The sequence below is a fragment of the Rhopalosiphum maidis genome, chromosome 1 (genome assembly GCF_003676215.2).
Source record: "Rhopalosiphum maidis isolate BTI-1 chromosome 1, ASM367621v3, whole genome shotgun sequence".
NCBI classification, from domain to species: Eukaryota; Metazoa; Arthropoda; class Insecta; order Hemiptera; family Aphididae; genus Rhopalosiphum; species Rhopalosiphum maidis.
In genome coordinates this window covers 64,645,545-64,666,819 of record NC_040877.1, presented here as the reverse complement: position 1 = coordinate 64,666,819, position 21,275 = coordinate 64,645,545, and the positions used below count along the sequence as shown (strand labels likewise).

The 21,275-nt window shown below is 24.2% G+C and overlaps 1 protein-coding gene across 1 annotated transcript; it reads right to left on the bottom strand.

The window, feature by feature from the left end:
• Window positions 1–12,034: 12,034 nt before the first annotated feature.
• LOC113550438 lies at window positions 12,035–12,403 on the bottom strand. Its single transcript, XM_026952263.1, has one exon. It carries the CDS (start codon window positions 12,401–12,403, stop codon window positions 12,035–12,037), a length of 369 nt encoding a protein of 122 aa, XP_026808064.1.
• Window positions 12,404–21,275: the final 8,872 nt, after the last annotated feature.

Sequence of the window (21,275 nt, the reverse complement as noted above, 5' to 3'; positions counted from 1 at the left end):
TTACACAAGAGTAAGTATAAAATTATTGTTTTAATATTAAAAAGTATTGATTACACTCGGGAGAAATAAAATATTTTATACTTGAAATATTTTTAGTATACGTATATACATTTAGAACAAAATGAAAATGAAAAAAAAAAAGAGATATACAAATAAGTTTACAACAATTTAATTATATTTAATTTAATACATGAAAATATAAACAATATAAAAAACTTACAAGAATTTCTATATACCATAATTTATTAACAATATTTTAAAAATAATGTTATAATTTATTAACTGTTTAAAAAAAATATGCGTGGAATAATGGAATACCAACTATTAGATATTACTGCAAGATTGATTTCAGTGATATTTTAAATTACACAATATGTACAACTATTCGTGTAATGTAATTTGTGAACGGGAACTGGAACGAGATGTTCATACGTTAGTTATGAATTTATAATATACCTATGTGTATCGATGCACAAATGTTGAACTTGTTAAAGTAATAGCTGGCCGTGTGTATCATTGTTATTATTGTATTTGTTGTTTAATAAAAATCTAATCTTATCAATCTATTATCGTGCTTTTTATCGTTAGCATATTGACGACACCAACTAGTTCACACGCCCCAGAAATTTAATTTTATCCTATTAACTGCTTCCAGTGTATATAATGTAACTGAATAATCACTAGGAATCTTTACAGTGTCTAGTTAAATCATAAATGATATGATGGTTTATTTGGTTAGCCTATAAGTTACCTTGATATTTTATGTAATATTATCATTTCATACTATAATACTAACATCAATAAAGGTATTTTGTCCCTAGTGGCCAAACTCTAACTTTTTCCTGCAGAATCATGGTATTTTTTTATACTTATACAATAATAAAATGACTAAGCATATAAATTATATTGTAGAATCGAATTACTATGGGAACCAAAATGCTTCGTTTATTCGCATGCACTCAATTGAATGACGGGTTGCACGAGTGTGCCTATCCCTGTTTTAAAAGACTTCTTATGCGCTCTGGAGGTGTATCCATGTGATTCCTTTCATTATTGTTTTTTATTTTTATTTATCTCTATAGATATGATATTATATTATTATAATTATAATATTTTATAGAACCTAAGTATAGCCAGGTATATTTATATAGTATAGTTGTATTCAAAATGATAAATAACCAGGCATGCTCATCCCATTTTTTTATTTACTAATTTAATTATTCAAAAATTTATTTTCGACACTTTTAAAATTTTAAATATGCTTAAAAACTATAATATGAAATTCTAGAGATTTGTGTTGTATTACTTAACGAGTGTCCCGTGGTGATACAAATTTCGATTCTTCAAATGAGAACTCCCTTTTTTATTGTAAATTATTTAGTGGAAATTTTTTTAAAAATTTGATGTACTTAATTTAAAATTTGAGTAGTTTTTCGGTTATTAAAATAAAATGGTTTTACAAAAATATGAAATAAATGTACTAGGATAAATATTTATTGATTAATATTGAATATAGATTTTGCTATTTTGATGATAAAAACTAAAGTAATTATAAAAACGAGAGTAAACAGATAACAATTTTTAAATATGATTTTTTCATTGTTTCGTTAAGGGATATAAAAATAATTTTTATGCAAGTATAAAGATTCAAATAAATCTATTCGTCTTAGAATAATTCAAGTAATAAAAATAATTTAAACAATATAATTGACATTTAAAATATACAGTTTATACACTATATTAAATATAAAAACAATTTAAAATATTAATAAATACGAAAAAGTCACAGTTGAATATTAAGTCATATTTATACTTGGTCTTGTAAATGTAATGCATATAGCGAAGTCCGTAAGTGTCGAGTATTAGACCATTGATCTGAAGAGACTTTTTATAAGAAGAAAAAAGTGATTCATTGCAGGCTCTATGTATTCCTATTATAAAAATACATTTATAAACTTTAAGTGATTAAAACTGTCAACATGAACCATTATGTGATATTAGAATATTTTACATAAAACAAATTAACCATTTTTTAAGAATATAATTTTATTATGAACAAAGAATTAAAACAATTTTTATACGAGTATGTGAGTCATCATTAGGTAATTAAGGATTAATGATAATAATTATTAATATTTCTGTGTTTATAAAAAAATCATATCCACTTTGATATTTTTAATTTTCAAAATGATTTTTTATACCTATAGTTAGGTACTGTATTGCGTTGTATCTTGTATATGTACATTGTACATGTAAATTACCAGTTATACGCCTATATTTTACATGTTATTTACATGTATAATAGGCTGATTATATAAAGACGGTATACGTCTAATGTAAACTTGACACGAATGACAAGTAGATAATCACAATTTATAGGGTATGCATACTTAGAATATGCGTGCGTCTTATTTAATTAATGATACAATAAATCAAAGAAAAATAATGTGAAACAAATTTTGAGAATATAATATTAATTAATATGTTTACTTGTTGATATTTCAATAATAATATTAGTTACCTATCTAAACATTATATAAGAAATACATCATTATGTAAAGTATACATTATTTATTAGTTTATAACTATATATAATTAATTAGTTATTAGGTATTATAAATATATATATAACTTTAACAGTATAGGTGCTGTATAATAATACACTATCAATAGAATGAATGTTTAAAAAAAAAAAAAAGTAAGTTGTGAATACATTTTTCATATTTGTATAACCTGTGTACCTAACCTAACCATAAGTATACTACCAAACCTACTATTTACTACTTTAAACCTGTATATAGTATATTATAGTTTTAATAAAATATTGTAAAATACTAGTTAGTATTTAGCACAGTTCTATGAAAAACTACAAAATAATTACATAAGATAAATTTTATCATTTTTTTAACTGTATTTATATTTCATAAAATACAAAATACTGTAACTTATAAATACACTTTTTTTTAAATAGTTAATTAAACAGTGATCAATGATCAAATAGCGAAAAATTGTTCATATATTAGACCCTTAGCCTTTATATCCTATATTATATACTATATAGGTTTTCTTGAATGTTACAAAATAGATATGAAGGGTAGGAATAAGGATACCCGTTAGTCATTCATTAATAATTTACTCAAATATTTTTTATGTCAGGTATGCACGTTCGATTATATTAATATCCAGTAGGTACATCTATTCAGATTCTTAAAAATGGATTGATGTATCTCAGAGTGAGTATATTATTATTCTACAGGCGGACTAAATTTGTATTGGAATTATGTATGATATATTTTAAATAAGTTATAATATGTATTTTGTACACGAGTCTCAGACGTGTACACTCCCATTAGGGTAAAATTCTGTTAAACAATTTTTAATAAGGAAACAAAATTTAAAATTAACAGATTTTTTTTCTTTTGCTGACAAACGTCATCTTTTTGTCCACATCCCACAACAGCTATTTCTGTACAAAACGTGAATGATTGAATGAGTTCTGTCAACACTTAATATCCTCTTTTTGTAGTGTTTCTGCGTACTAATCTGTTGGGCCATTTAAAAAGAAAATGTCTTAACTTACAAGTCGTCACACTTTAAACGTTACAATTCATTTTGATGGTTTTTTTGTTGTTGTTGTTATTGTTGATAATTATGACGAAAAAAAAAAACAACTTTTTATCGCTACTTTTTTAAATTTAAAAAGCGTATTAAGGATGCTTTTTATTGTTGTTTTCACAGCCATTTTGAGCAACAGACGATCGTCACTGACAAATTGTAGAAAAAGCACGTACAGGTTAGTCTCAGATAACGTCATTATAATATATATAATACAGGTACACTAGAAATAATTGTGTTTCAAATCTTAAGTGTTTATAGGCTTGGAAAATGCTATTATAAATTAAGCAGTCCACTAAGCGGTTAAATGCTCAGCGATCGGAGGGATATGGCTGATAAAGCGCGTGTCTTTTCATGTTAGTTATTAAAGTTCGTGCTTTTTTGTCAATCATCGATATATTAAAAGATATCTATTAAATATAAAATCATTTTCATAAAAACCCTTGAAAATTATTGTATAGCATGGCTGTTATACATTTTTTTTCAAAGCCTACAGGAAGGCGCGAAAAATCGTTTTACACTAAAACATGAACATTATTATACACCTATGTGCACTTTACTGCAGACATAAAAGAGACATGAGTACGTGTTTATTAACCAAAAAAAAAAATGTGCTAAAAGTCATTGATGACGTCTTGAAGTGTAAAATTACAAGGTTATAATTTTATAAATAACGATGAAATTTCATGGCTATGGTGTCTCTGACGTTTAGCTATTTAATTTTTAATAAGTATACCTATTTAGTAAGTAGGTACCTGTGTACACGCAATTCTAATATTATGGAATTAAAAACACTCGGGACTAACAGATTATAATTTTTTAATTGAAATTCTGAGCCAGAAAAACACCTTCTTTTGGTAAAACCATATTTAAAATATGTATTTATAATTTAAACGCAATTCTCAAATAGTCGGTTAATAAATAATGTGTTTAAAGTGCATCATCTCGAAAGACATTTAAGAACACCGTACAGTAAGATATTTTTCACTCTACTAAAAGAAATGAAAAAGAAATTCGTAATTTAGAAATATTATAAAAATTCAAAATGTATTAGCTCATGTATTGTTTAGTTGAACTCTGCTAAATTGGAGACGGGCGCCTACACATTATATAGTTAAAATACTAATAAATATATTAATGCATGTAATGCAAAAAAATATACAAATTATAAATAATAGGTGTATTATTAAGTAATTTAATAAGTATTTACTGTTAATTTATATTTTAATGAAAAATATATTTTTTCAAATGTAATAATATATAACGATAAATATATACTGTATATCGCTATGTAATGAGTAAAAATCAAACACACAGCAAGTATAAAAAAAATGTCATTCGTGCGTCAATGAATCGAAATCAAAGAAAAACCATCCAGCTGTGGTAATTTTATGTTGAAACGAAATAAAATTGATGTCAAAAAATGCGTGGTTCAAAGAAAAAAAGAATTGGTCACACAGTTTTATTTTTATGTTTATACATTTTGATAACTGTGGTGTTCGATATATATGGGCCTCATGAAATAATTTGAAAAATATCCACAAAGCCAGCACCATTCCCAGACGATTGAGATACAAAAATACAAAATACATAACACATTATTATTTATTTTATGAAATGATCATGAATATCTTATTTAACGAATTATCCATGTACGAGTCACTGAAATCAGTAATATTATTCAGTTATGTACTTATGTCCATTAATCCTTGAAACAATTTAAATGTTAAGCTAATTATACTATTTGATTTAGTTTTAAATATAAAAATTAATCATGTTGTGATTTTTGTTTAATGATTTTATATATATATATAGCGTATTTAACATATCTAAAATTTCAGTGTAATAATAATGTTATTAATAATTGTACTAAATGTACTAGTAATTTACTTAGTACTTACACGTTACACACATAAATGTTAATGTATAAAATATATAATATATACCATACAGCCAGACATATTACAATATACTTTATATACAAATACAAATTATAATTTATATGTTATTATATTATTAAACACGTATCATACACCTACCATGGTAATATAAATAATATCTCTAATACCTATGATATACAAATTGCTTGGGTAATAGGAATTTTACATTATTTTCATATGAAAAGTATAGAATTATTATTTATTGTTATAATATTATTAGTTATTACTATTCATATTATTAAAAATTATAGTTGTGTTTTTAAAATATTATACCTAGATATTATGTATATAGTATATTGTATATATATATATATACATATGTATATAATATATATATGTATAAGTATAATAATATATGATTTCTCTAAACAACTTAATTTTTATTTAGTTGAACCATACTATTATTTTATAATTAACGTAGATTTGATATATGTTTCATATTATGATACTAAATTTGAAAAAAAAAATAATATTCAAGATTAATTTATTGCATTATTTCAAAATATGTATTTAATCCATATCGTGATATACTTTAGTGATTTTTAATACATTGTACATAATACGAGTAGTTTTAATAAAACATATTAAATGTTTACCTAGAAGTTAAGTCAAAGAAATAATCATTAATTAACTTTTCAGTTATAAAATATATAATAATATAGATTAAAAGTATTTAAAACTAATATACGGTATTACGGTTTAAAGATTAATAACAACATATTGTAAATGGATTTTTAGATTTTCAAAATGTATATTTTATTTTTTAATTAAAAATAGTGAATAGTTTGATTTCATTGGAAAAAATATCTAGTAGTATAAATATAAACTAAGTTATAGTAAGATTATTCTTCAACAATAATATGACGCTATTATGTAGTACACAAATAAAAAGTGAACAAGTCGGTCCACTCTACAATACTGCAGTAGGTGTCGAATGTACTTCGTTGTTGAGTTAGTCCACTATAACGGATATGTTTAATTTGAATTCAATAAAAAATTGTTTTATTTGAAAAAATAATTCCGTCTGTCAGCCTATTTTTCTAAGTAGGTATATTTTATTATATACTAATATTACTACTATAGTAATTTATTTTTATATTAGTAAACATTTTGACAATAACATCACATTTATTATATTAGAATATATTTATATTATATTTTGTGGTTATTAATTATTTAGTAAATACTAACTTACAGTTAAACGGTGTAAATAGGTTTGTGGTATAAATAAGTTATATAGCTTACAATTAATTTAAATTTATTTTAAATTTCATTGTGTATACAAAATTTAATAATATATGTAAAAGTTTTAAGTCTCCACAAATAATATTTTTTAAATAAAATAAAATAATCAAAATCGTGTATTTTCGTTTAAATATCTAATTTTGTTTGTATTATAGAATTTCAAATGTATATAAAAAAATATGTTTATATATTTTTAAGTGATTAGGTTTGAGTTAGAATAAATTATTCGGAAACTTTGCTATAAAAATTGATCATTTTTTATCATTAGTTTCAAAAAAGTTTTTATAATTCAAAATTTTTAAACGCATATAAATAGTTTAAAAGTAGTTACATCATTATAAAATCAATACATTCATTAATCTGTTAAGAATACACTACATTACTATATTAGGTGTATATCGGTGATAAATGATAAATAAATATTAATTACATACAAAATACCTATATATATATATATATATATATATATATATATTTACTTCTTGTATCACAAAGATAAAAATGAAATATTTTTCTATATTTGAATGTTTAAAAATATAAATTATAAACTACATCTAAAGTAAAATATTAATCAAATATTTCCTTGTTTTTATGCAACCTTTTTGAACTTAAAACACAAAAAGTGAAAAATATAATCGAAAATAATCATTAAATTATTATCCCCTATAAAAACAAGTTGATACACTTATACACGTATTTATAATTTAAATAATAAATTTTTAAGGTTTTCATTTGTTTTGAAATTCAATAAATTTAAATTAGTTTTATATAGTTTAACATACTTAAATTATTTACCTATTTAAATCAGTAATTTTCTAAATAAATACATTAAAAAAAAAAGTATTAAAATATTTTGTTATATAAATTGTAATATTAAATATATTAAATAAGTAAATACAAAACTATGATATTTAGTTTGATAGGTCTATTATGTAATATTAATATTATTACATACATATTATAGTGATTTTTGTGCTTTTATTTCTTTGTAATTATTAATGTTTTTTTGTATAGAATTTATTGATATTTCATTTGAAAAGTGAATCACACTAATATGTTTTACTATTTTTACAGTTTTACTAAAAAAAAATGATTAATAAATAATGATTTATCTCAATATAACTATAATATAATGTTGTTGATTTTGATTGTTTTGAATAATTATTCAATAAAACGTTAATAAATCAATACAATTTAAAATTATTTATTTACTGTAAATATTTGTATAGTTAATATAAGGAAAAAGTTTCATAAATTATACGAGGGTCTATATTTCTATATTTAATTAGGTATATTTAAAATCTTAGCTACAGATCTATAGTAATAAAAAAAAGCTTATTACCTATAAGTTTTATGCAGAAGAGTCAACAAATATGAAGTATATAATCTAGAGTAATATTATTAATTACTTTTTAAAATAAATATACGAAGGTATATTTGATTAAACATTTTCTTTATAAACAAACGTAGACATGGATTGTATAACAGCTTAAAAAATTAATTATTATGATGCATTGCGGAATATTAGTGAAACAACCACAGTAAAATATTAAATGATTAATTGAAATCGCAACATAGAAAAAACATAACGTAACGCAATTATTTGTTTATACACAATTCATTCAGTGAAAATTATTAGAAAAGTATATTTCATCATTTATGCATGTAAATACCATCATTAACATCATAAAATTATTTATTGAATACATAAAATAGTAGAGAAGGTATAACGGCTTAGTATTAAATTGATTATTTAAGTTGTAAAAGTAATTTATTTAAATACGAAATTATTATCAGATTAATAAATATCTAAAAAAAAATGTTACACATTTCTTAGTTCTGTGATTTAAATGAAAATGTTGACCAATTGTTATTTTTTGTATATCATGATCACTGTTGCACTGGCAAGATTTGGATAACACAATAATTAAATTATTGTATTATCAATGATAACAAATATGGTAAATATTTACCTATTAATTTATATTATGCATAACAATTAACATGTAGGACTTAAGCTATATAATATTTTATTATCATTTTATATTGTACACCAACTTATATATATATATATTATTAAATGAAAATATTGTATTGTTTTGATAATAGTCTGTTCTCATGTAAAAATATACATTGATCAGTTAATAACCTGCCATAGATCATAATAACTATAGTAACGTATCATTCCGTAAAATATGGATATACTTAAGATATTTTAATTTATAAGTAAACTATAGTAAATTTAATTTATATTTTTCTATTTTAAATATAATTTAGACATCTTTATATTGCGAATGAAGTCTTAAACTTGGTTATTTTGAATGGTATTAATAAGAATTTAATACTCACATTGTGTATAAACAAATACGATTTAATAGTACGATTTTAATCAAATTATATCTTTTGAATTTGGCTCCGGGCAATATATCTAAACTTGTTAACAATCGATTGATGCTATTGGAAATTAATCTAATGAACTTTTCGGTTTCAGCTTTCATCGTATAGTACTATGAACAAGTTAAATGGATATAGATATAATTATATATTGTTATTATTATTATTATGTCAAAATGTCTTTGTATAGTATCGGATGGTCATTATCATACATTAAAATGTAGTAAAATGTGCTTAAATATCAGTTCCCTAGTAATAGGCTTAAAATTATGAAATTATATAATACGTACCTATAGCATAAGGACATTTTTAATCAGAATAAATATGATGCGTTAAAGAAGAATCGGAGTGTTATTCAAATATAATTTTTACGTTACATAATATACAGGGAATCACCAAAAATTTCACTCCTATAACATTTTTTTATTAATAATGAATTTATTCAAATTCTGATTTTATAAAAATATACTCAAAAGCTAGATTTTCATATTGTTGAGTATTTTAGTACTAATTTAGAAGTATCCTTATTCCTTGAAAATACAAAATTAAGAGTTTTAATAGTAAATTGCATTCACGAGTAACAATGGCATAACTATATTTTGTTAAGAGTTTAAGCCTTATATTATAATTTTATCAAAACTATAGACGCATACATAACTATTAACTAGTTAGGTTTTATAAATAATATAATTTAGGAGTTTAAATAATGGTATTTATACCTAAGCACAACGCTTGTTAAAGGTGTACTGTTGAGATAAAACTCCTACGAAAATTTAGAAATTGATATTCAAATAAATTAAATAAAACAAATCCGATCGTCGCAAGACAGATAAATACAATTCATACATTTTGGGAAAAAAAATTAAATGTCTATGAAATTGTGATGCGGTGCTGTGGTATGTATAGGATATCCGATATATATATTTAGGATACGGACCGCCGTAAAGATAATATTGTTGATTTGGGTACAAGATTGATGTGAATGAAATGTACGTGACACGTTAGTACGTTACGAACCATTTGAATAGAATTAATGAAAAGTAAGCGAAATCTGATGCGATTTTGAAGAAATGTTATCGTGCAAGTGGAATAAATGTTTATTACCGATAAACCAGAATTAGGTATTGTGTTTAAAATTACATTTTAGATGCATATAACTGTATAAGTAGACGGATACCCGTTTATAACATAAATTTCTTTTTTCTTTCAACCATGACAATTAATAGAGCTGATATCATTAATAATTTTCGGCGCAAACAGACGTGCGTCACATTCAGTTTGTACCAAACTGATTGAAATTAAATGTTAAATGGAATGTCAAGATTCAAGAACGAAGATTATAGATATTGAAATGGTTTTAACAAAAAGTGTTTGAAACAAAACATGGGCATTTAATAGTTGAATACAATGCTAAAAAAAAAAAATAAAGCATCTCGCAAAAACGTTTTATGATTCTTAGTTAAATTATACGATTATAAATTATAAATGTTTACGATAAATTGAGAATTGAATTAGTAGGTACCCACTACCCACTCGGCACTCGTACTAAAAAAAAATTAAAACTATCTTTATTTAGCTGACTATAAGACAATATCGTATTTTAGATTTTTTTTTTTTTGATTTTTGTGTGTGTAAACATTTTTTGAGGCAATAAAAATGCTCCGATTTTCAAAAACGTGAGTATTTCTGCTTGGATCTAGTTGGTAGTTTTGAATGGGGAGGGGTGTGTTAAAAGCAAAAAATTAAGGAAAAATGATGGAAATTTCTACATAAGTCCCATTGTTTTGACAAAATCGATTTTGTTTTTTTATTGTAAAACGAAAACGAACTTGAAATTTTTACCAAATATTATTATTATTTTTTTTTTTACGATAACATTTTAAAAATACTTTGGCTATTTTTGAGATATTTGCCTCAATCCTTAATTTTCAATTTTTTTTAATTTTTGAGTTAATTGAATACGGCGAGCTTCGCATAATAGTTGTTTATTTTTACTTAAAAAATAACGAAAATATAAAGCGATACTAATTTTTTGAAAGTTAAAGCTTTGAGAAAATGTATAAAAAATAAAATATTATAAAATTATTTGTAGTTGGAATATATTCATAAAAATTTAATTTTTTACCTAAGATTTCAAAATTTATTACAAGGATTTTTAAAAAATAACGATAGGTACCTACTTGAAACTTTCACTTAATGTTTATATTATCATTTGAATTATACGATAAAGATTTAAAATTTTTTAAATTCTTTTTATTTATTTTTAGGTTTAAAACATTTTCAAATATTAAGTTTATTTTCTATAAATGTCAGTTAAAAATTTTTTTTTTGTCAAATTTCTTGAAAATTTAGTACAAGGTTCCACATAAATTTTGTTGTTTATATATTTACAAATATTAAAAATATATAAGTACAAATTTTAACATACGTATTTGCGAAGATAGAATTTTGACGAAATTACTTATTTAACCTTTGATCACGCGCGTGGAGTAAATTTTTACCCCAGAATATAAATTATGTATAGTTAATAAATATTTCAATATTATTAGTTATTCACATTAAAAATTTTGTTAAACACTTAATTAAGATTTCATAATTTATTGGAAATTTTGATGGTATCATTATACCTATATTATATCAATAAAAATAAGTTATTCATTGTATAGTTCATTAGTTTGTATAGTTTTATAAATACTTTATTATTTTTATTTATTTTGTGTACATCAAAAAGATTTATATGTATATATAAAAAAAAAATAGTAAATATTAAATAAAATAGGTATCATACAGGTGGCATAAAACAATCTGGACATGTTTCAATTTTAGATGGTCGTGACGTATTAATCTTGCGTACAAACTTTTGTGGTTTCGCGATCTTTGGATCTTTCACAAAAAGCACACCTTTCTGAAGCTCTAACTCGTTGGTTAATGCCCGAAGTTTCATCATATAATGTATTACAATATTGTTTTATTTTATATTTAATTGTCTTCGGCAGCATATCTTTGGTCATGCGATATCTTAATTGGTCCTCCAACAATTTTCTAGACAAATTTTTCAAAAAATTCAAACGTGACATTTTAATTTGTGTATTTTCTTGAAAAATCACTTGTGAATTGAGTCCAGTAATATTTAATATTGAATAGAATACAGTGAGTGGCCAATGACAACATTTTCGAGCGACCGTATAATTTTCAGTTTTTTTGTCCATAGTATCTACAGCCCCTTTGGTAGCATTCATTGTAAAATGTTATTATCTCTGGTTTTTTTACTTCATTTATATTTTCATTAATCAATGAGTCATGATGCATAGTAGAAAGCAATAAAACTACTTTATTTTTTTTAGGCGTGTACGATGCTATAGTAACTTTTTTTTTCACTAAAACCAAAATAAGATGAGTAAATAGGACGGGTTTTCTGTAGCAATTAGCTCAATCGAAAGCTCTCTTTTATTTTTACGAATTGTCCCTACGAGAGTGAGCTTAGAATTTTTGAATAGATCAATTGTCAATGGAACACCGGTAGACCAATTGTCAGTTGTTACATTACGTCCTGTATTCCTAATTGGTTCTACTAATCATTTCACTACACTTGCAGCCGAATCATCTAGTTTGAAAGGACCGTCTGGTTGAACTCCAGCATATATTTCTAAGTTGCTTGTATAATACTTACGGCATCGACTAAATCAAGAATTTTAATGCCATATTTGGCTGTTTATTTGGAATGTACATTTTAAAGCTACAACGACCTCGAAATGCTTGTAATTTTTCGTCAATTGTTACGTACTCAGAAACAGCATATGCGTTTTTGCAATTATCCACAAAATGTTCAAAGACCCACCGGATATGTGTAATTTTAACTTAATTCTTTCATTTCTCCCACGGACATCATCGAACCGAATATATCTCAATAAAAATTGAAAACGTTTTTCGGACATTGTACATTGTAATAATTCAGCCCCAAGTCCATCGGATTTCCACAAATCAATTGAGCTTCGGTGACCTCCTTTGATAGCACCTAAATATACGAAATAAATACTACGTAAAATACCATAATTATAATATTACTAATATAATATAATAAAACTACAAAAATGTATAGCTACCTATAATATATAAACAGCCAATGAGTGCTCTTATTTCACATATATCAGTATTTACAGCATCTCGTTCCCGAACAAAGTTTGAACGAATTTTCGAAATAAAAATATTTTTACATTTTACAATTGTTTCAATAATTGGTTGAGAGAAGAATACATTCCAAGCCTCGATTTAAGTTTTTGCATGTTGAGCTACACTTTTCACACCACCTTTTTCAGTTATTTTATTTTGAGTTATCGTACGTACTTTTGTATTATTTTTGCGAAACCATTTTGTACCATCTTTACCCAGAAAATATTCAACACGCTTATTCAAAGGAATTCCATTGTCTGATGAATGGTATGTGTCATCAAAATCAATCAAATTCATATCGTTATAATCGTCGTCTACTGATTGTTCCGAGTCGGTATTATGATTAGACGGTAAATAACGATATTAATATTTTCTTTTAATTTAAAAACATTATTCGTGGAAACTTAAAATATTTACGTACCTATATTTTATTATTATGAACTTTACTATACATAATGGCATTACTGATTTCTTCTAATATATTATTATCTATTTATACTATGATTCTATTTGTACTGTTTTGCTGTATTTATGGATCAAATTTATCCAATTTTGAGTAGTATAATAAGTTACTTAACCCCTATGGCATAAATATATATTATTATAATAGTAAAATAATTTATTATAATAAATTATATAGGCCGACAGACCAGCCTTGCTCAGTATCGTTTTTCGTATAAAATTATTATATGTATCATTTAATTCAAATTTAACATATCCATAATAGAAACATTATTAATTTTAAGTATAATAATTCATAGTTGATTCAATGAAGAATTCAGTTAACCATGGTCTATGTTAGTTGAATAATTTATAACATTTTTATAGCATTTTTAAAAATAAAAAGTGAATATAAAAGCAAATTTTATGACAATAGTGTATTGTGATGCCGTGATGGTACACTGGTACGAGTTATTATGAAAACGATTTTGCAAATTTTGTCCTTAAACATAATTTAGTAGTAGGTATTTATGTAAGTATATAAGTATATAATGGACAGATTTTTTATTTTTTACTTATTTAGCTAACAGTGTTGTTTACACTATAATATATTCAAAGTAAACATAGCATTTTAATTAAAAATATATATAAAAGTTTTAATCAAAATCCACAGTTGAATTATACATAATTATATCAATAGGTACAGATTTTAAAATAAAATAAACATAAAATACTATAGGTTCTTAATACATAAAACAAAAATGTATTTCAATATGCTTTATTTAAAACTAACAAGCATATTAAAAAGCACAATTTAGGGGGTGTAGCTGAACGAATAAAAAAGATTTTAATATTTTTTTTAAATATCATTTAAAATGTATAAGGATTTTTTGAACAACATCAAAACTTAACTAGCTGAAACTATAGCTGATTTAAATAAACTAAATGTATTTGGGTTATCTGTAAACTATTTATATTTGTAATAAAAAATGTATAAGATTTATTAAGAGGATATTGCACTATTTATTTTTCTTCTCTGATCTTGAATCAATCTTGTGTTGTCAACTTTTAAACTAAAGTAAATTGACCAATTATTTAACTTGATTGAGAACATTATTTATGGTTGCATGTTAATCTTTCTGGTATTTCATATAATACTTCAATAAAATAAACAAAATATTATAGTTTAAAAAATCTTATTATATAACAGAAATTATATTAGCTAACAACAACAATGTGGTATAGGTGAATGCAAATATGCCGTGTTTACGTGTGTCAGTGCAAAATATCAAAATATAATATCAATATCTTTTTGATATAGTATTATCTTGATTCGTGGTATCTTCCTTTAACAACTATTTGCATACATGTATTTTTACCACGATTTAAGATATATTTAAATATATATATATCTTGAATTGTGATATTTACTAGCACTATCTGCTTACATTTTATTTTTTGATATTTAAATTAATTTTGTTATAGATAGGGTGTATCGTGTGTGGGTGAACTATCCCTATTCTCTCCCCGAAGAGGTCAGATTAATAATGATAATTTATCAATAAAATGTGGCAAAAAATCTTGTAAGGTGTAAACAATAATCGTTAATACCGTTAAAAGTAATTTAAAATGTTTTATATGGTATGCATTTGTTTAGCCCTCCTAAATAAAATGTTAGTAATATGGTAATAAATCAAATATTATTGGTAATCAAATAACCTTTAACTGGATTCATTATAACATAAGCATAATATCTTACAAATATAAAAATATCAAAACAAATACACGATAGTAATTTATTAATTTAAACATTTCGAATAACGTGACAATATAGAGCTCAATTAGCAATAATGTTTTATTATACTATTACCAGAGAAATCCAATAGGAATACGTTATTTTTTATTATTTATCTGATCAATTTTATTCAGTTTGATATAATGGTATTATAATACTGTATGGCCTCGGATACCCCTATTAAAATGTTTATTGATGGAAGGAGTTTTAGTTTTTTTTTTTTAAATATGGTTTGAAAAACAAATTAATTATTAATTTTCAATAAATGTGTATATTGTATTCTTTCTTGTATTTTGAACAATATAATAAAATAATATTATACCACACATACACTAAGTGCATAATACAAGAATACAACATAACGTTTCTTATTGAAATTAAATTGATTTGCAGACCCTATTTGACTTTGATTTAAAACATTCAATATAAAGCAATTTAAAATAAATGATTTAAAAAAATTGAATTTTTCAATTTAATATAATTGACGTTATTTTATACTTCAGTATATTTTTCATAATAATCAATGAAAAATAATTAAAATATAAATATATATCTGAGTGAAAATGTAAAGTTATATAAGTTTATTAACGAGAAATTTGTAGAAAATAATGTTGGAAATAATTTATTTTATTTTAAACTACTGTTTGTAGTTTTCAATTATAAACCAATGTGATGTTTTATGTTTATAGTAAATAAAAACAAAAATAAGATACATTTATGTCCTACATTTCAATTAAACTTCTTTGAATTTTCTTTATATACTATTTTGACGATTAAAATCACTAATCGATTTTGAATTTTAAAATAGAATAATATACATTAAAATCTTTGTAGTCTTAAATGTTTAACATTAAAAAGTTACAAAACTAATTTCCTCGTGAAAAAAGAATGAAATTTTCCATTTAAAAAAGTTATTGAAATTGTTTTTTATGTCACATGACAATGGGAACATAAAATAGAATGTTAAATGTTGCGAATTATATTTGTACACAAATTATTGAGCTTTTAGGAGGTTGCGACAGTAGCTAAAATGAACTGTCATTACATTATATATGTTTCAGTATTTCATCGTTTCTCGCTGAATGGTCATGGAACAATAGTTTTGTTTTTTGTTGGAAAGAGTTTAACTTTATCTATGTTTTATTCAAAGCTTTTTTATATAACTTATTGAAAATGTGATTATTTTTTTTTTTTTTTACATAAATTATATTGAATATAAAACACACAAATAAATAAATCCTTAACAACATAAAAATAAAGTTATTTCTTTATAAGAAATAAATAAATATTGTTGATATACGACCAATCTACGAATCGTAGCCGATGAAATAACAAAGACAATATGTTGTTGCATTTCGAAACATTATTGATACACTGAGCTCGACATTATTTACTCTTGAAGTTCAATGTTCTCAAATCTCTTAATTTTTAAGCGGAACATACAATAACGTGTTGGGTATTTTGTACATATAAACATTACTCTATTTATAGTTAGCAGTTAGCATAAATTAGTATAAATGTAAAACACTTAGTTGTATTTAATTAAATAATTTAGACAATATATTCAGTAAATATTTTCAATTTAACTGAGTTTTAGAAAATCTTCAAAAATTCACATAACCAATTTTTATTATTTTGTCTTATAAATTATTAATAAAAATTTCATTTTTATTTTAGTGCTTCGATTGCATATTTTAAATTATTTCATAAAATATATACATAGTCATATTTACATATATTTTTTAGGACCATTATTAATGTTTTCATATGGCATATACATTCGAACGCTATTATTTATAAAATATAAAATCTATTCAAGTACTAAACCTTTTTCATTGTACGTAGGAGGCACGGTCACCATTTATACATAATTGTGGACCTAAGCGATTAAATCGTATATATAAAAAAAAAAAATTATGTTACATTTATATGCTCATCAACTATTAGTTATTATTTAATATAGAATTGGTGTAGATACCAGATTTACATCGAGTTCTACTATTTTTATCATGCATATAAATAAATCAATAATAAATTATAATAATTCGAAAGACAATGTCACATTAGCTCGGTTCATTAAATATTGTGTTTCGAGAAATTTTCAAGATTTAAAAATTATTCGTTTTCATATCTTAGAAATATATTTAAGAAAATCATATTGTTATTGTAAAAATTGTGAAAAAATACCGATAACTTGATTTTTTTTTTAAATAGGTAAAACAAGTACTATTCGTCATGGGAATTATATGACAAGTTAACCATCGCTATTAGGTTATCACTTGTCACTTTAATTAATTTTCAAATTGTTTATTCTTAATCCGTACATTTCTTTTGTTATAACTTATGGCTCTAATGGGGCAGTATTTGACAAAAAATAGTGATAAAATATATGCAATACAACAAATGTTAAAGCGACTGTTGTTCAATTAAATTTTGAATTTTGATACATAATATTATAATGAAAAAAAAACTATATCATGGTGTAATAGTATTATATATTTCAACCCGAGTAATCGTATATTTATAATTTATCCCTTCAATGATTACAATAACATATTTTGAAGTAAAAAATGTGAAAATTAGATTTTTCTCCTGTCGTTGGTAATATGCAAATTAATGAAAAAATAATACCGTAATTTCAATTAATCATCTGGAAAAAAATAAATAGAACAGAAGAACGACGAAGAAAGATATAGCTATGTTTTTTGCTCGGATATAACAGCGAAGTGGTGAAATATTAAGAATAATAAGAATAATAATGTCTAAAAAATAGTGGGCATTACAATAATATCGTTGTTATGATCGAGTCCGTCAACCACCGCCCAAAAACAGTTTGTATTATATCAAATTATTATTATTTTTATTAATATTATTATGATCATCATTAATATCGTCATTATCATCATTATCGTGGTTATATAGAACGACTCGAGGATTGCGAAACAGTAAAAGGTTTATGTTCGCTGCGGCTGACGGCCCGTGTACGGAAAATCGATTTACTGAAATATTTACGTTTCTACCCTCCATATCCCGATTCATTTCTCTCTTCGTTCTGTCTGTTAGTCAGCCCACTCCTGATCCATGGAATACAATATACATATATACACGTCGCCGCTATCTTTGTCTCTCAGTCTCTTACTCTCGCTCTCTTTGTATATAGTTCCGTCTCTTTCAGCTATTTTTCTGTTCGGCGCATTCCATTCCATCCGCTAAAACTGTGTACACGACAACATAACGTCCCGTGCTGAATTTTATGTAACAGCGAGTATGAATAATACGATATAATACAGACAAAAGTCGTATACCTGAATTTTGTCTTCAGATACCATCTCTCGAGAACCGATGTACTCGTATATGTACATGATATTATTATTTATTGAATTGCTAAAATATTATTATCATGCGACAAGTTTTCGACAATTATTGATTCACGTAGGTGTGTTATTTCTCCTCCACCACCGATGCAGAGGACCGACCGCCCTCAATCGCCACTTCTCATATTCTCACTCGTCCCTCACCCTTCTATATTGCACGTCAACTCACCAACTCGTATACCTTTCACTGTCTTTGTCAAAGGCTCAGGCACCTTGCTTTTTTCATAAACATTGCATGTCGTGTCGCACTTTTTTCGTCATAGATTTAAGCAGCACGACCAAGACTATAATATTCAATAAACGTTGGGACGGCCCGAAAGTATTAATAAACTCATGGTGTTAAAATATCGAGTCTTTCGGTGCAAAGACAGAGTGACGTTATTATATTGTATATTATTTATATTGAACGGTCAATGTTTATAAAGTTTGTTCTCTACGTACCTACGTCCCTGCGGGTGTATTATTCCAAGAAAAGGGAACACGGCAGGCGTAAATATATTTTTGACAACCCGATTGATCGCTCATATTCCAAAAATAACAAACATAGGAAATATTTATTATTACCAAGTAAAATACTTTATAGGTAACACATTATACGTTGATTACAAATTGATTGAAACAAATCCCCCAGTTTAGATATTATAATATGAAAAAATAATAAATAATAACACTTATATATTTAAATTATAAGACGTACTTCAAACTGGTTTCGTTTATCGGTTAAGTCTGATGAAAAAGGGTGGGTGTAAGCAATTTCATCCCAACGAATCTTTTTTTCATTTAGCCACATACGATTAATTTGTCCCAGTAAAAAAAATTGATAAGAATGGAATCGAAATTTTCAACAGAACCAATGACGTACATTTCTTACGTAGAAAATTGTGGAATTTTGTTGAATTAGCCTTTTTTTGTTTTCGAAATATATTATAATTATATTCTCGTTAAAAGAGCAAGCCTGTCAAAATAAATACAAACAAAATGTCCTAGCAATCAATAACCATTTTGCAGTAGTTTATATTGACATGATTTGTTATGTTCGTTAGCGATTTCGTAGCGATATACATTAATTTTATAATATGATTATAATGATTAATTTAAACAAGATGATTTTAGTCGATGCTAGACATTTTACAGGATATACCTATTTTATATTTAAAATCATTTTATTTTAATTAACATAATTTATTTCATTTAAAATTTTAATTATTTACAAGTTACAAGTAATAAAAAGATAGGCAAGTATGTATCGCTCTATACATTTGGTGTTGAGTGGGTCGTTAGTATGACTGTGTTAAATTTGAATTCAATGATATCATTATACATAAAAAACGATTAACAGTGGAATCAGTCTATTAGCCTAATAAATAATATTGTAATATTTTTTCTTTTATAGTTTTATATAGCTATTAAAACCATTTATTTTACTCTAAGTATCATGGTGTAGATTGATATAATTTTTTCTTGTATAATGCAGTGTTTAATTATTATTATAATAAATTATTTTACTCGAAATTTATTTTTATCATTCTGTAAGCCCTATAAAATATCAAAAATAGAGTCATTATAAAAATAAACATTGTCTTAAAATAAATCAAAATGTCATTGATTGTAGTGAAATGTATAACTATCATAATATATTTAAGTTTTAAGTTTCCATGAGTAATTTAAATTGTGATAAAATAATTAACATCGTTCAAATAAATAATTTTGTCAATATTCTATACTCGCAAATGCGTAAAAAAATTGCCCTATATACATTTTTAATGTTTTTTTATTCTTAAAACCTTGTATTAAAACATTTTTACCTATTCATAAATGTTTTATATAGTTTTTGACAAAAAAAAACTAAAAAAAAATCGAATATTTTAATTGTGTATAAATAGCTTAAAAAAGTCAAAATATTTTAAAAATTATACCATAATACCATATATTATATAAATATTTAATGGAAATATCTAGTTTCTGTGGTTTTTCAAGTTATAATAAAATTAAGAAATCAATTTAGTTAAAATCTGATTTAGTGTGAAAAATTCCTTTTTCTTAATTTTTTATTGCGGTTATTCACTCAAAATCTAAAATAAAGTATTTTATTATAATGATGTATTATTATTTTTTCATTCCGGAAATCATTGTAAATAGATACAAATGATACAATATATACTATACGTCAATATAATGTTGATTATTGGTCGTCCACATTAAAGCCGTTGTTCATGGGTCCTTAGCTTGTAATTTTTTAGTGATGTGTGTATAAAAAACACAATAGAAAATTGCTCAAAGGAGTTGCGACAAAGTTGAAGA

What these genes read in the sequence shown, in the direction of transcription:
- LOC113550438 (XM_026952263.1), bottom strand. Translation starts at nt 12,403, where the DNA reads ATGGACAAAAAAACTGAAAATTATACGGTCGCTCGAAAATGTTGTCAT.